The 15,764-nt window shown below is 43.9% G+C and overlaps 1 protein-coding gene across 2 annotated transcripts in view; it reads right to left on the reverse strand.

Annotated features, from left to right (window-relative positions):
- Positions 1-15,764, reverse strand: part of PDE7B (phosphodiesterase 7B) — a 179,836-nt gene that overhangs the window by 82,915 nt on the left and 81,157 nt on the right. Inside the window, exon 1 of one of the 2 annotated variants that reach the window (XM_063329535.1) lies at positions 2,627-3,092. The exons of the other annotated variant lie outside the window; for it this stretch is intronic. Within the exon in view, the coding sequence (XP_063185605.1) occupies positions 2,627-2,864 (238 nt within the window). The 5' untranslated portion in view covers positions 2,865-3,092. Of the gene's footprint in view, positions 1-2,626; positions 3,093-15,764 lie in introns of those variants that run through there. 2 annotated transcript variants of the gene reach the window in all.

Here is a 15,764-nt window from a genome sequence, read left to right on the forward strand (position 1 = left end):
TTCATGAGGATGTGATAACAGAACATGAGTTATCACATGAACACTTACAAATTTAAATGAAAAAGCCTTTGATGTGGAAAGTGCTGTGAACTCTACTACTGAACAATCAACCTTTATTTGCCTAGCTAGCAATACCTTGAGCAGAAGTTATTTGCTTTAGCTTCACCTGAAAAAAACCTGATTTCCTACTGAAGTACTGCCTTTTTACAAGATGCAAGTTATACAGTTGTGTTTTTTTTAAAAGGAGCCAAACGTGTACAAAATACCATACAAACAGAAAGCTGAGTAGCTCAAACTACTGATCCTTCTGAATGATTATCTTTTCTTCCCATTTCTGCATTCTTTGATTTTGCACTTATTTAAGTCTACTAGATCTCAGCATTTACTGGTTTTCCCACATACTCCAGTGTACTTAAAGTGACTAAAATGAAACCACAAGAGGGAAAACTACTAGGATGATTGCTGTTGAGGAGGAAAAACCAGCAACCCAGGTCTGGTTCACTCAAACTGTCTGATGATTCGTATTTGAAGTGTTGAGAGTTACAGTCGTCATCTGCTCTGCTTTGTACTGCTGCAAGTCAACTGAGCTTATGAAATAGGATCTGGCACTGTGAAGAGGACTGTCCCTTCACAGGATACGAGTAATAGCCACTTGAGTAAATGCAAGTTACTCATATCCTGCTAGTGGACTAATCTGTCTCTGTACATTCATGCACATTTTTAGTTGCCTCCAGGAATCTGAAGGCGAATCTCATTTGTTACCTCATGAAACTAATTTCACCAGATATAACACAAGCATACTGAAAAACCACTATTGCTCATACATGAGGTGTAACCAACGCAGCATTTCTTAAATTCTGTTTGATTAGGGTCCATCTCTGAACACTCACCATTCACCACACAAACCTCAATCTCCCTGGTTGGCTATGGTACATTCCCAGATGATTTGCTCCACATCTTAAAGAACAATTTGACCTCCCCTTTCTTTATCCACAACACTCTTACTTATTATTTTTCCAAACTGAAGTGACTCCCAAAGAGTGGGGTGGCAGGCTGTACATTTTCTTGGTGCCTGCAAACTTACCTTCCCTTTTTCAAAGCAGAAGCGACCCATGCATTTCTTAGTTTAACTGCAAACATCTGAAATAATGGACTTAAAATGACCAACCAGCCAGTCTTGGTGGGCATCCAAAAGTGACACACAGATACTTACTTACTATTCCATTTTATATATACAGTTACACACGCAAAAGGATAACATACACGCACTTTGAAATACCCGCAAGGATGTTATGCTACATAAGAAATTAAATGATTCTGGCACAAAATATTGTAAATTATAGGTCTTGATAAAGGAAAATGAAGGCATAATCTTTGAAGACTGAATGCACCAGAAGAGTTCAGTGACCAGATTGCAGAGATGAGATTGAATCCAGAGTTCTGAAGGAACAAGCCACACAGTTTCAGTAAGTCTATTAAGTCACAGTAGTATGATAACAGCAAAATAAAATAATTATCAACTGATACTGAGACAACTGTAGGCCTATGAGCCTGACTTCAACAGAAGTCAAGACATCTTGAAGGAGGCAAGATGTTTTGAACCGTTAGTGATGTGGAGCATGGGATAAGGTGCAGTATCAACTAATCAGAAGTACCGTGCTAACACGACAACCTATTTCTACGTAGTAAAAACGTAGGAAGTCTAACCTGGACTTCAATAAAGCATTTGATATGGTGCCATATGGCTGCATGACTGTTAGTGAGTTAGGAAAAAAACTGACGTGCAAGATTTATACAGTCAATAAAAAAGCATGTGCTTCTTAGCCAGCAATATACCACGTTCAAAGAGAAAGCGGTGGGATGTGGCAGTGTTACTCCAAGAATGGGTCTCAAGTTTTAATACCGGTAGCTAACAACACACAAGCCATAAGGGGTGTCGCACGGCTTTGCAGATGGGAAGCACGGGAAGATCATGTGAAATGCGTCAAGCGCACTCAAAGACGAGGGTGAAGTCCGGCGGTGTAAAGAGGAGAAAAGCCACAGCGAAAACAACCGGGAAAGCCCCCGACGCTGGGGCGGCCGCTGCCACCCCCGGGGCTCCCTGCCGCTCCCCCCCGCCCCCGGCACCTTAACCGCGGGGCGGCCGCTGCGGAGCTCCGTGCGGGCCGGGGAGAGGCTCCCCCGCGCCGGCACCAAGCCCGGCTGCCCCGGCCGAGGTCAGCCTCAAAGCCGCGGAGCTACTTGCTCTTGTTTTTAGCCGAGCTTTTACCACCCCGCTTATAAAAGAGCGCAACAGATTGCACGGCAGAGCGCCATCAGCGCACGGACCTGCCTCCCCCATCCGGCACAAACCCCGCGTGTGCGTGACTGCGTGTGTCCGCGGGGGGAGAGGGCCAGAGCTGCCAAAAGCACGTTTTTAAACCCGGACGCCCGTCGGGCCGCGCTCCCCGGCCCCGCGCCGTCCAGCCCGCTCCGCTCCGCCGGCGGCAGCCCCGGCGGCTCTACCCCACAACGGGACGGGACGGCACGGCTTCGGCCGCGGCTCCCCGCCATCCCCGGACCCCCGCCGCGTTCTCCCCCCTCCTCCCCCCACGCTCCCCCGAGCAGCGGGGCAGGGGAAACCTACCTGCCGAGCCGCCCAGGGCATCTTCGGTCTCCAACACCCCTCTGTGCTTCGCCCCGCGGAGTTCCCCCTTGGATTTCCAAACGAGCTTTACCATCTTGATCATCTCGGGCAAGTCCCAGGCCAGGGTTCCCTGCTGATAACCGGGCAGGCTGCCCATGGGAAAGGGCATCGGCTCTTCCCCCGTCCTCCTCCGCCTGCCCGGCTCCGCCGCGGGGAAGAAGCGCTCCAGCACCGGCATCCTGCCCCGCGCCCCCCGCCGGGGAGCCGCAGCCACCCCCCGGCCCGAGCAGCCGCGATGGGCATCCAGAGCGGGGCGGGGGCGCCTGGCCGCCCACCGCCGCCCCGCGCAGGGGGGGGCGCGCCCCGCCGCCGCCCGGCCCCGGCCCCGCGGTGCGGTGCGGGAAGGAAGGAGCGCCGGGCTCCGGCCGCCGCGCTCGCCGGCCGCCCTCTGCGCGCCCTCAACCCGCCGCCAGGCGCCGGCAGCCGGGGCGAAGCGGCTGGCGGGCAGGCGCGGAGCCGCCGCTCATGCCGGCGCGGCGCAGCGCCGAGCCCCGGGGGCGGGGGCGGGGGCTCGGGCCGCTGCTGCTGCTGCCGGCGGCGGGGCGGCGGCGCGGGGGGCGGCGCAGCCCGACGGCGGTCGGGGGCAGCGGGGCTGGGCGGGCAGAGCCGCCCCTCTGCGCGCTGAGGAGGAGGAGGAGGAGGGCAGGGAGGGGGCGGTTGGACCGTATCCGCGCCGCGATGCCGCGGGGGAGCCCCCACCTCCCCGCCTTCCTCCTCGCCCTCGCCGGGATGGCTGGGGAGCCGGTGGGGGTTTTGGCCTCTCAGTCAAACCCCGCGGTAAGCCGGGGGGGAAAGGCGGCCGTTCACGTCCCGCTGCGAGGGCCCGGAGCGGGCAGGAGTCCGATGGCGGCCTGCGGTGCCCCCCGCCCGCTGCTCTTTCGGACGCCAGCCCCAGGGAAAGCGCCCGACACAAGCGTGGAGACGGGCAGCGACGGCGCTTGACGGCTCGGAGGGGAACGAGTCGCTGAAATTACGGTTTTGGGGAGGGTCGGGGGAGCTGTGGGGTGTTTGCCCTGCGTCCTCATCGCTTTGGCTGCAGAGCCCCACCTGGACGGGGTCACGTTAGGACACTGCCTGGTGGCAGCGATCACTCACAGACTCCGGCGAGAGGACAATTATTCATCGCTAATCTTTAAAAACAAGGCAAAGCCCTCCCGGGCGAGCGTTCTGGCTCGTGCAGCGGTGAGGCGGCCGTCCGGGGCTCTGCGGCCATCAACGAGGGCTTGGGTGCTGCCTCTGGCCGGGCACCCCAGCAGCACCCGGCCTTTCCCTGGGATGCCCAACCAGGAGGGGCCTTGTGCTTTCCAGAACTTTTATTTTGCCTTGGTACAATATATCCCTTTTAGTCTGCTAAAAGTTGGTACTGCTCTGTGCTTTAGCCGTTAGTTTACAGAGCATGCAACAAACAGAAGGGTGGAGGGTGGGCTTTTGCACCAGCGCTGAGTTTTCAGTAAGATCGCAGAAGACTTATTTAATGGGATTTTAGTGGGCATTATAATATTTTCTAGCAGGCATAGTTAATACATTTGTTACATTTGGGTTACATTTAACATCCTGCCTTTTCACGGATGGAAAAATAAACTGGCAAACAAGCAGGATCTTCCTTCACAGCGGAAGAGGAGCCAAGAGAACGGACTGAAAGTTAACAAACACCTTGACATGTAGAAAACGGTGCAGAAGCCTTTCCTCCTCATGCCAATATCAGCAGGGGCAGCATGCTCTTTCCCCTGTTCGAGGATCCTTTGACATGTGTATCTTAAAAGTTCCCACCTCAGACAACTCTAATGCTTTTAAAAACCTTGCCCTATGTTCACTATAGGCTGTAGTGCTGTACTGATAGCCCGCTACACTTTCAGGTGGCTCTGTCTTGAAAATTGTGAAGTGCTTCCAAAGTATTATACTATTGTTGTTGTACTGTTATTTTGCAGAATCCTTAGCATCAGGATATCCTGACTCTCGGAACAAAGGGGTTAAGAACAAAGAAAGCAAATAGATGATGGGCAGTACAGTAGCACTAGCATTAACACGTTCATACAATGTATGGTTATAATTTTGTGGATTGGCAAATTTTACTATTTTTAAGGTCATATGGCTTCTTGCGATATTTTAGGATTTTCATATCAGTGCGTGTTGTGCAATTACTTTTAAACGCAATGTTGCTCCTGTGAGAGAGGGATAAACTGGGCAACTGAAGTCAAAAAGACTTAGAAGACTACTTGCCCTGGGCAAGTTAAACCTTCCATCCCAACTGCTTCATTTTGGTTTTGAGCTACAAGGAGTTGCAGTAACTTTTTTTTCCACTTATTGTTTTTCATCTTTGTTTACCTCTGCACTTCCTGCTCCCTGCTGGGGCAAAGAGCAGAAGTGCCAGGGTACTGTGAAAGAAGGGCTGTCCTTGGGGCACTTCCAGCTTCACTGGATGCAAAAAGTTACCAGATATCTTGGAAGAGAATGTGTTCACAGATGCCCAGCCCAAAGTTTAGACTAATATCTGAATATATAGGTCTTTAAACAAACTTAACCACCAACCCTCTTGATAGCATCGATAGCAATCTTCTGAGTCTTCAAAATCTACACTACCTTTTTATATCCTTAAAACTGTGAAAAGTTTTGCGCCGACTGTAGTTGGGTCTCTTGGGTTTGTACCTGCCTTGTGGGTAGGATCAGGCAGTCAGAATTGAAGCATTAGTTGTTGTATTTGTTTTCACTTACAGTTCTACAGGTACAAAGCAGGAGGCCAGTCAAAAAACAAACTGAAACTGTGATCTGTTGTTGTTATAGTTTTTGGTATTTCAAGAAGCTGTGTAATAAACCTAACAGACAGTATGGTTTTTTTTCTGGGAAAATTAGTGTCAAATGAAAGCAATTGCTCTAGAGCACTTGGAATTTCTTCCCCCCCCCCTCTTTCTGGCCCATTTAAGGATCAGCAGTTGCAAATAACAAAAATTAATTTTTGTAAAAAATGTTGCCTGGCATTAATGGGCATATCTGTAAATTAATACATCTTATTCTTACTGAACTTGTGCTTCACAGTTGTACTACAATTCAGTGATTACTTATCCTTAATTCATCCAAGATTTTGCTGTTACTCATTGACATTCCTTTTGTCTTTTTTGTTATAAGAATGGAGCCAGATAAGAGCTGCTCACAGGAAAGCCTGAAAGATATATATTTGATGATAAGGTTTTCAGCATCAAAAATCAGCTGTAGTATCACTCTCAGAGACTTTTAAGAGACAAAAACCTGAGATTTTGCAACTTCTCTGTTTTTCTGACTTCAGTTGTGCTGTGGTGATTTACTGAACTTGAAGATGTGACCTCAACACAATGCATTTCATTGTGCTTGAGAAAAGCCATCAGAATTAAAACTATATTGGGTTTGTGTAACGCGGTTTTGGTAGCGGGGGTGACTTCTGTGAGAAGCTGTTAGAAGCTTCCCCTATGTCCGATAGAGCCAATGCCAGCTGGCTCCAGGATGGACCTGCAGCTGGCCAAGGCCGAGCTCATTAGCGGCAGTGGTAGCATCTCAAGGATAACATATTTAAGAAGGGGGAAAAAACCCCACCTAAACCTGTGCAATTGCAGCTAAAGAGAGGAGTGAGAATATGTGAGAGCAACCACTCTGCAGACGCTAAGGTTGGTGAAGAAGGTAGGGTAGGAGGTGCTCCGGGTGCCAGAGAAGGGATTCCTCTGCAGCCCGTGCTGAAGACCATGGTGAGGCAGGCTGTCCTCCTGCAGCCCATGGAGGTCCACAGTGGAGCAGATATCCACCTGCAGCCTGTGGAGGGCCCCATACCAGAGCAGGTGGATGCCCAAAGGAGGCTGTGACCCTGTGGGAAGCTTGCACTGGAGCAGGCTCCTGGCAAGAGCTATGGGCCTGTGGAGAAAGGAGCCCACGTTGGAGCAGGTTTGCTGGCAGGACTTGTGACCCCTTGGTGGACCCACACTGGAGCAGGCTGTTCCTGTAGAACTGCACTCTGTGGAAGGGACCCACACTGGAGCAATTTGTGAAGAATTGCAGCCCGTGGGAAGGTCTCACATTGGAGAAGTTCGTGGAGAACTGTCTCCTGAAGAAGGGACCCTATGCTGGAGCAGGGGAAGAGTGTGAGGAGCCCTCCCTCTCAGGAGGAAGGAGTGCAGGGAAAAAGTGTGATAAACTGACCACAACCCCCATTCCTGTCCTCCTGCGCCGCTCGGGGGGAGGAGGGAGAGAATTCAAGAGTGAAGTTAAGCCCAAGAAGAAGGAGTTTTAAGATTTACTTCTTATTTCTCATTACTCTACTCTGGTTTGATTTGTAATAAACTAAACTAATTTCACCAAGTCGAGTCTGTTTTGCCCGTGACAGTAATTGCTGAGTGATCTCTCCCTGTCGTTATCTCAACCCATGAGCCTTTTGTTATATTTTCTCTCCCCTGTCCATCTGAGAAGGGGGCTGATAGAGCTTTGGTGGGCACCTGGTGTCCAGCTAGGGTCACCCCACCACAAAACCATAACATACTCCTACACAGCAATGCACCCAGCCATTTGTGACTGCATTTTAAACAATAGTTGAGTAAGCTTGGCTCACCGAAAGCTGCTCTTTTACATTCTCACTTCCAGCCAGACTTGAAGGAAATCTTTCAACAGAGGCGGATGGCTTTATTGCTACTAACTGCATTTCTCTCCGACTCAAAGAAGCTTAAGTGATTACAAGAGAAATATAAATGTATTAGCTCTGGCCCTCGTTCATCCTGAGAAGCAATGCCAACGAAAAGGCAAACAGAGTCGGATCTGAAAACCTGACAAGGCAGTGCATATTTTCACAGGTAGACACGAGAACTGGAAAAGACTTGAGGAAAGGAATACTGTGGTGGGAGAAAAGGGAAGGGAGTAAGATGACAGATTAATAGCTGGTGTTTCATAATTGGTGTCTCTTAAAAAGTTTTACTTGTTTGCTTATTCACTCCAAAGTTATGTACTAAGCAGCAGCAGCAGAATTGCCTGCCAGATGGTAGAGGAAGTGCCTCGTGTATCTTCCCAGTCTACTGAAGCCTGCAGGGCTGTCATTAACCCACTGCTCTGGTTTTCATTGCAAGTCCCTTTCTTCCCCTTTTTTCTTTTCCTTCCTTCAAAGAAAAAGGAGGGAGGGAGAAAGAGAAAAAAAAAAGAAAAGCCATGGTTTAAACTGGCAATAGCACCATCCTTTTGGCTTTGAGCTACCCTGTCCTGTGCCAAATATACGGTCTCCAGCAGTTCTCCCACAACAAATCAGTCCAGACACACAAAAGCTGTAAAAAAAGAATGGTGAAGAAAGATCCTTGATTCTCCCCCTCCACCCCCCCAGCCTTTTCCTTTTGCTTCCCTCCCCAAGTTTCATTCCCCAGCAATGACCTCCTGCTTGCCAGTACTGTAAGTGATACTGGGACCTCCAGCCTGCAACTTTGCTGACAGCTTCCTCAGAGTACAGGCAGCTTTGCCTTTCTGTGTTAACAGAGCATTGTAAAGGAGAAATTTTATTCTATTATTCCTGTCACTTCTATCTGATAGCCGATATTTGGAAAAATGGCACAAAAATTCATGGCAGATTCATTACAATTGGAAATTGTCTATTCTTTCAGCTAACCCACCCCACTGCGTTGTGTCACAACTTACTAAGAGTACATTCGCAAACAGACACCTGAAAAGATTTGATATTGTCTATTTATACAGTACATTATTCAAAAAAATAATTGGAAAAAGACTACCAAACTTTTTAAGTGATTAGCAAATGTTAAGTACTCCAAATGTTAAGACCAGTTTCAAAGACTGTCAGATACTGATTTTTAGAAAGTGTAGTGTTGTAAGATGGCACTTATTAGCAGAATCATCTTAAATCAGTAGTCGCTTATGAAAAGTATGCCTTTGCCTCTGTCCTAGGGGTTGCAGGGACCCACAGAATCACGGGGTGGTAGGGGTTGGAAGGGACCTCTGGAGATCAGAGACAACAGGCTTAGGCCATTGCCTAGGGTCAGACCAAATGACAACATCATCAATGGGATAAAGTTTTAGAAGACTTCATGAGTGTGATATGAGTTTAAGATAACAGATAAGACTGCAAATGCTGGGGCACAGTTGTTACACATAAAGTAAAAGAAAAAACCCGTGCTGCACATTTGCAGGGCAGCCTAAAAGGAGCAAGAAAGAAAACAAGAATGTGAGTGAGTAACTTTTAGCAGGAACAAGGGAACAGAGTGCCTAAGAGGCTTGGAGAATATGACAGAAGGAACATAAGCAGGCAGACTTATGCAGAGCTTGCAAGAATTTTTCTAATGACCTCCTGCAAGGTTTCTTTCATTGCTTTAAAAATCATAGTATAATTCTCTTATTCTTTGCCTCACATATGTCTCATTACAAATGTCTATTATTTTTAATTTTATTTTTTAATCTGCTACGACCTCACTGTCAAGAGTAGTGAAATGAATTTCTAAGGGAATGGTAAGGATGCACTACTTGTTATAGCCTGAGCTGTGCAAAAAATCACTCCTGGAGAGCCTCACCTATAGGGAAAGTTGAAGACAGGCAGTGGTGTTCTGTGGGTTCACCATAATCTTTTGGTTGTTGTCATCAGTGAATCAGATTCCTTGGAAAAGGATTCTGGAAACGGAGGAGTGAGGATTGCTTGAGTTCTGTAGGGCAAGGAGCCAATTCCTTTTTCATTCTTAGCACATGTGAGATAGCACATTTTTATGATTAACAATTTGTACTACTAACTAAGCAAAAATGCTTGTGGTAAAGGAATAAACAGAAGTCCATAACTAATTGGAAACAGTGAGGTTGTGTAATTTTTCCATTGCCTGCTTTGGAAAATTAAAAGTTCAGCATACTGAGTCTGATGCTAAAAATTTCCCCGCCCAGTAGACGGTGAAATTCTGTGTGGCTTTAAAGGAAATAACAGATAACAGATAATAGAGTGATCTCACCTTAATAAACCATAATCAGAAAATAATAATGATAAGCTGAAGGAGAAGTAAGAAGGGAATTGCCAGCACTATATTTAACTGTGTTGCACAATGTATCTGACGGACTCCATTAGTTTATCTCCTCCCTCAATTCTTACATGCAAGTGAGATTTACCTGAGCCAAGGGAAAGTCCAGAGATTTAAGAACTCATTGCTATCCCAAAGGCAGCCGTTACACAGTGATCATTGCAATGGTTTTGCAACGGATGCTTAATAATGGACGAGGGTAATGGAGTGGGAGGTTAAGAACACTGCATCTAGTTGAAAACGTAGGTAGAAATCAGGTAGGCAGAAAATAATAAGTTGTACGAGATAATGGAAATGCTAATCATCATCTTTATACAATAACCCTATAACAAGAATAACTGCAGCATCCTGCAGGATTACTTTTTGTGAACAGGTGAAAAAAAACTGAGTAGAAAAAAGGGACTAACCAGATAAGAGACGCACATCCCTTAAATACATAACTAATATTAAGTAACTGGATAGCCTCAATGAATTCAAAAGGATTACTGCCATCTTTAAAGCTGAGCATGTGCATACATATTTTCTCGGTTGGGACATAAGTATCTAAAAATTATGGCAGCTGTTTGAAAGATGAGAGACGTGACACATTTGAAATGTTTCTTCTGTCACTTATAACCTTAATGAGACGGCATTAGTGGCTGTATAGCCTATGGTATCCTTGTCCCTTATGGTATATGGAAAAGACTTGCAACTATGATTTTGTCTTTTCCTATCTTTTGAAATTATAAAAATAAAATGAGTAGCCAAAAAAATCTGCATTACGTGATATCTAGTTCAAATTTTTGTCAAAGAAAGCATAGTGCAGTAGGAATAAATGAGACATAATGATAAATATAGAGGAATAATAGACCTTGCTCCTTCACTTGTAAATCAGATATCAGAAAAGCTGATAAATTAATTTTTCCTTTTAGCTTTCAAGATGGAGAGGAAATAATATTTGACTAGGAAAAGAAGCACTATTTACAATAAAATTAATAAATATTTCTTAACTTTTTAAACTTGTTGGATATTTGATGGCTGCACATATTAATATTGCAGAGTAACTACTCTTTGTTATTCTTCAGTTTTTGTCTAGTGACTTCAATAATTAACAGTAAATATATCTCTGTGCGTAATCACATTTAGACCCTATAATGAGCATTAGGATGGCATAGGTTAGGGAGAGGCCTTGTGCAGACCTCTCCCAAATTTATTCCTATTTGCAATGTGAGAGTAAAGTAATACAACTCAATTGGATTTTGCCCGATGCCATGTAGATTCTGATTGCAGACTTGTTACTAGCAGTGACTAAAGAAGCTTGACACTTTGGTCAGGTTGAATACCTAGGCCACTAAATCATAGCGGAAATACAGGTGTGTATTTTGGATGAAATACCTATGGTACTGGAGTACCATTTCTACATTTGTGCTTGTGCTGTGATCACCCTTTGTCTGTCTTCAGTCTGTCCGCACATCAGCTTTCCGATGATGTGCATGCCTCAAAGCTGAGGTTAATTGTCCTCTCACAGAAGTTTCTTGGGTTCATTTCCCTCTTTGCGTCTTGCAGGACAGCAGCAAGTGCAGTTTGCTGTGGGGATGGACAGGAGATACAGCTGGGAAGTCATGGGAAAGGTCTGACAATGATGCACAAACAACCTAGTGATAAAATAAGCTCCCTCTGACCTAGTTTCTCATGACTGCAAAATCAGGCCATATTTACTGTAATCAAGCTCTTTGCGTTTCTTACAAATGCATTTGTGTAAATGTAGCTCCACCAGCGTCAGCAGCTTTGGAGCTCTGCTGTCACCCCCGTGCTGGTGTTTTATTACCATGCTATCAAACCCCATTGCAAACACCTGTCGGTTCTTTTTCCTCACTGCGGCTACCACTCAAAATGTAGTCTTGATGATAATGCTGCAGAAAGAAAAAAACTCCAAGTAGATAGCCTAGGATGAAAAACTATCTATAACTGGTTAAAGGCATCCACTAGATCTGCAAATGCAGGGGAGGCTTTCTGGAAAAGCTGTTTCTCTCAGACTTCTTTGGGCAGCCTGCTCTCAGCAATGCAGTTCCAGCTGCAGTACGCTTTCCAAGATATCCTGACCATATGTAAAACCATAAATGTTTTCCAATGTTTCCTAAGATATCTGTTATGATTTTTGGTTTTCAATCCAGGCAATCACACATCATTTTGCAGAGATCTGCGCAGCTCTCATGATAGCAATATTCATTTAGATACACAGCATTTGAAAGATACATTACTTAAAAAATTCCCTAATTGATCAAATGATTAGTAAACCAGGAAAGGATTCAGGTTATTTTGATAAGATGGCCATGCAAATACTGTACTATATACAGATTTTTTCCCAGACCTTAGCCACACATCAAATCTGAGCTTTGTCTCAGAGATATCTATAAACATGTCTTCTCATCAATAGCAATACAGTTTCAGAAGTTTTCAGGTGGGGTGGTCAGGACAAAATTTCTGTCTCCCTTTCATTATCTGTTCAATACTAGGGATTATATTTGTGTGCGATTGATCTGTTTTTCTGAGGTCTGCAACGTCGTATGTCAAGTGAACTACAAGACAACCCTGGTTACTTAATGTCAAAATTTTAAGACTTTTGGGTTACTCTCTTTAGCTTGCCTTCCACTGACAGAGATCCTCTAGAAACAACAACAAAACCATTTTCAGCCACCTTTGGGTGGGATGGGAGAGCTAACCATAAGAGTGATTGCTCCCACAAACATTTCCTGCCGCACACAGTTGCAGTCTGAAGACACTTAATTCAGAAACCAAGCTCAGATCCTTAGGATGACAGGCACCGTCTTCTCTCTATAAGCATGACCTTGGCAAACTGTCACCCCTTTTTTGAAGTCTGCAAAGTTCTGGTCACACTCAGAGAAGCTGACTGAAGGACATTGCTGCGTGTCTCCTTTACCGAAGAAAAGAAAATTTCAGTGCTCAAGGGAGCAGCATTGAACCGCCAGGGACAACTCTGCTCCCCTCTGCATTCCCTCCGTATTCACTTTCCATACAGCTCTGGTCATGATGTTAGGTGCTTTGAAAAGCAGAGATGTTACAGACTGTTCCTTGCTGTGTCCCAAAGTCAGAGTTAAACAAAAAGTCTATACAATGGACTAGTCTATCTTCTTGCTTGTTTTTAATGGAATATTGTGCATATACTAAATAATTCTGTTATTTTTATCAGGAACTTCTTATGCACTTCAATGAAACCCATTACATAGTTTTTGTTCTTATTTTTAAAGTATAATATCAACATTCAAGTAATACCAGATGAAACTGGTTTCAGCCACCATTAACTTCAGCTTTTCAGAAAGGGAAAGAAATCCTCCAGTATTTCCAACTTCAGCTGGAACATTGGCACAGGAAACAATTTAGTGGGGCTAGCGTGCAAGGAAGTGATGTAACTTTTACCAGATTGTGTGACTGTGTGGAAAAAAAATCAAACACCAGTTGGCCTATCACCCTATTAAACCACTAGTTTCCTATGCCAATGAATTGGAAAACGAACTGCATCTCCTTTGCTGACATTTGCCATCTACATCAGCTGTTTTTTTAGCGGCTAAATCTCAGGTTTCCAACTATGCCATCACATGGGCTTGTATAAATCCAATAGGAAATACTTATTTAAGTCTAATTTTTGCAGGAACATAAACTTCCTTTTCTAGTCACAGCATAAACAGAAGTGCATGCTCATCTAGGACTGCCTGCTGGGTTCCTTACTATTTTCTTTTAAAAAGCACAGTTCCTCAGTTCAGAGTACAATTGCTAACATAATAAAACCAATGTTAACAGTAGCAGGTTGGAAAGCAGAATTTGTTTTATGAAAATGTCAGGCTTTGTTTTTATTAGAAATTAGAAGTTAAAACCAAATGTCCGTCAGGCAGAATTTAAAAATTTGCAGTAAATTACTTCTGAGAAAATATTTTTTTCCTTTTGATGTAGGGAGTATTCTGTGGAGATAACTTCAAAACATTGCATTAGGATAACAGATCCTATAACCTGATATTTGAATAACATTTAACCTGGTATTTGAATAACATTTGAATAAACATGTTAGAATATTAAAGTCTAAATAAATTAACAAAACAATAGAGAAGGAAAATTACCAGAAAAGGTCAGAATGTAATGCTGGTTATTTTCTTAACAAAATGAGAAAGGAGAAACAACTTTCCCCCATAGAAAAAAAGTTAATAAAAATAATTTAAAAAAATTATAACACTGCCTTTTCACAGTGAAAATTTTTCAGCTTGCTGTAGCTAGCTTGTTGAATATTTTCTATCTGAAAGTGTATGGAAGCAAGAGCAAGCACCGGACAATGTGAATGGAAGAATGAGGATGCATTTGGGTAAAGAGCTCAATGGCTTGCAGGTGTCTTGCGTGTGGCACAGAAGAGATAGGAAAAGCTGATTGCATCTCTGTAATGCTATGAAACATCTTTGAACCAAGAGTGGTAAAAAAACAGCCTTAGCAGCTCTGCAATTAATGCCCTTTCCGGAGGCTGGGACGAATGGGACGTGATGTACCATGTTGAGAGGAATGTGGCTTCAACACTTCGTTGAAGCAACGTTAAGGTATGGAGAGATGAGCAGGAGGAAATGAATGGTAAAAGACAACTATATACATTCAGTGATTGGTAGCTATTTACTATGGTTATTTACTTTTATTTTATAAAAAAGATAATGAAAGGAGCAGACATTTGTTAAGCAGGTGATAGTTGGTCTAGATAAGATGAAAAATACTAATTTCGTAGATAAGATATTTAAATCTTAACAGTAAATAGAAGTTGTATTTAACATGTACATCAATTTTAGGTTATTTTTGTAATTTCCCTGCAGCATAAAGCCAAATATAGCTTTCCTAATTGCTTTTTTTTTTTTTTTCTTTATTACTAAATGCCAATATACCTCAGTGTGCATGTGGGAGTACAAATCAGTTTGGATTAGATCAATTTGGTAACAGATGTCTGTGTGGTTGGAGCCTTGTTTTACTAGATGTTATACGGACAGGTCCTGATTATCATTCAAAGGTCAGTGTAAGAAACAGGGACACTTTTACAACGTCACTAACTTAAATAGGAACGAGACAGTCACCAAGGGTACCATTCAAAGCACCCAAATTAGCCCTCTACTCTGAATCACCGTATCACAGAGCCTGTGTCTTCCCTTCGATTCAAAGAGGAGCCATGGGAAAACAGCTAGATAATTTAACCAGCCAAGTTTTGTGCTGATATTTGAGTAGGCTGCTTGCACCCTACATTACAATAACACACACTGGAGTAGCATTTGGCACAGACCAAATGCCCTAAATTATAACAATTGCTGCTTAACAATTGTTTAGTAGAATTCATCGCATCTTTGGCAGAAATCCAAACAACAAAACTCTCCTTCATTTTGCTTTGAGGTTCAAAATGTTCTATTCTTTCTAAATAAATAAATATTGGAGTCAGCTGTGCTCCTCAGTTTCTGCTGAGATCAGAAGTGGAAGGATGAGAATGGTGCGGAAAGTGCTACCCTTTGGTTGTTTCCAGGAAGTAGAATCTCATGAGAAAATTCTGATCTTTGATTTTCTGTCTGCATTCCAAGATGCCAAGATAAATAGAAACAAACATACAGGTTTTTAAATATTTTTTTGAATAAAATGGACTTACCAAAGCTTTTGAGGCTTGCCTGTTGCCTACTTAAACATATCAGCAGTATTGCTTGAAAAGTATAGATTTTGCAAATTCAGACTTTGAAGCTCCAGAAAACAGCTATGATAATGGCTGTATGAATATTCATAAGTTAAACAAATAACTAAACCAGTCTTGTTTTCAGCAGTTTTCACAATATCTATTCTTATTTATGGGGTTTCACTGTATTAATGACATTCACCCCGTTCCCCTCTCCTTTATACAGGCCTTGTGGGAAAATAAAGGAAAATGAACTGATTTTGTAATGGTCGTATATCTCTACAGATGTCAGCTCAGGAGTATCCAAAAGATATGCCACGCATTATGCGTACTCTTAACAAGTAGTGTTCTTCTTTTCTGAACAGATACAAATTAAGGTCCCTGGTCTATCACATTGCCT

This window comes from Chroicocephalus ridibundus, chromosome 3, assembly GCF_963924245.1.
Source record: "Chroicocephalus ridibundus chromosome 3, bChrRid1.1, whole genome shotgun sequence".
Lineage (NCBI taxonomy): Eukaryota > Metazoa > Chordata > Aves > Charadriiformes > Laridae > Chroicocephalus > Chroicocephalus ridibundus.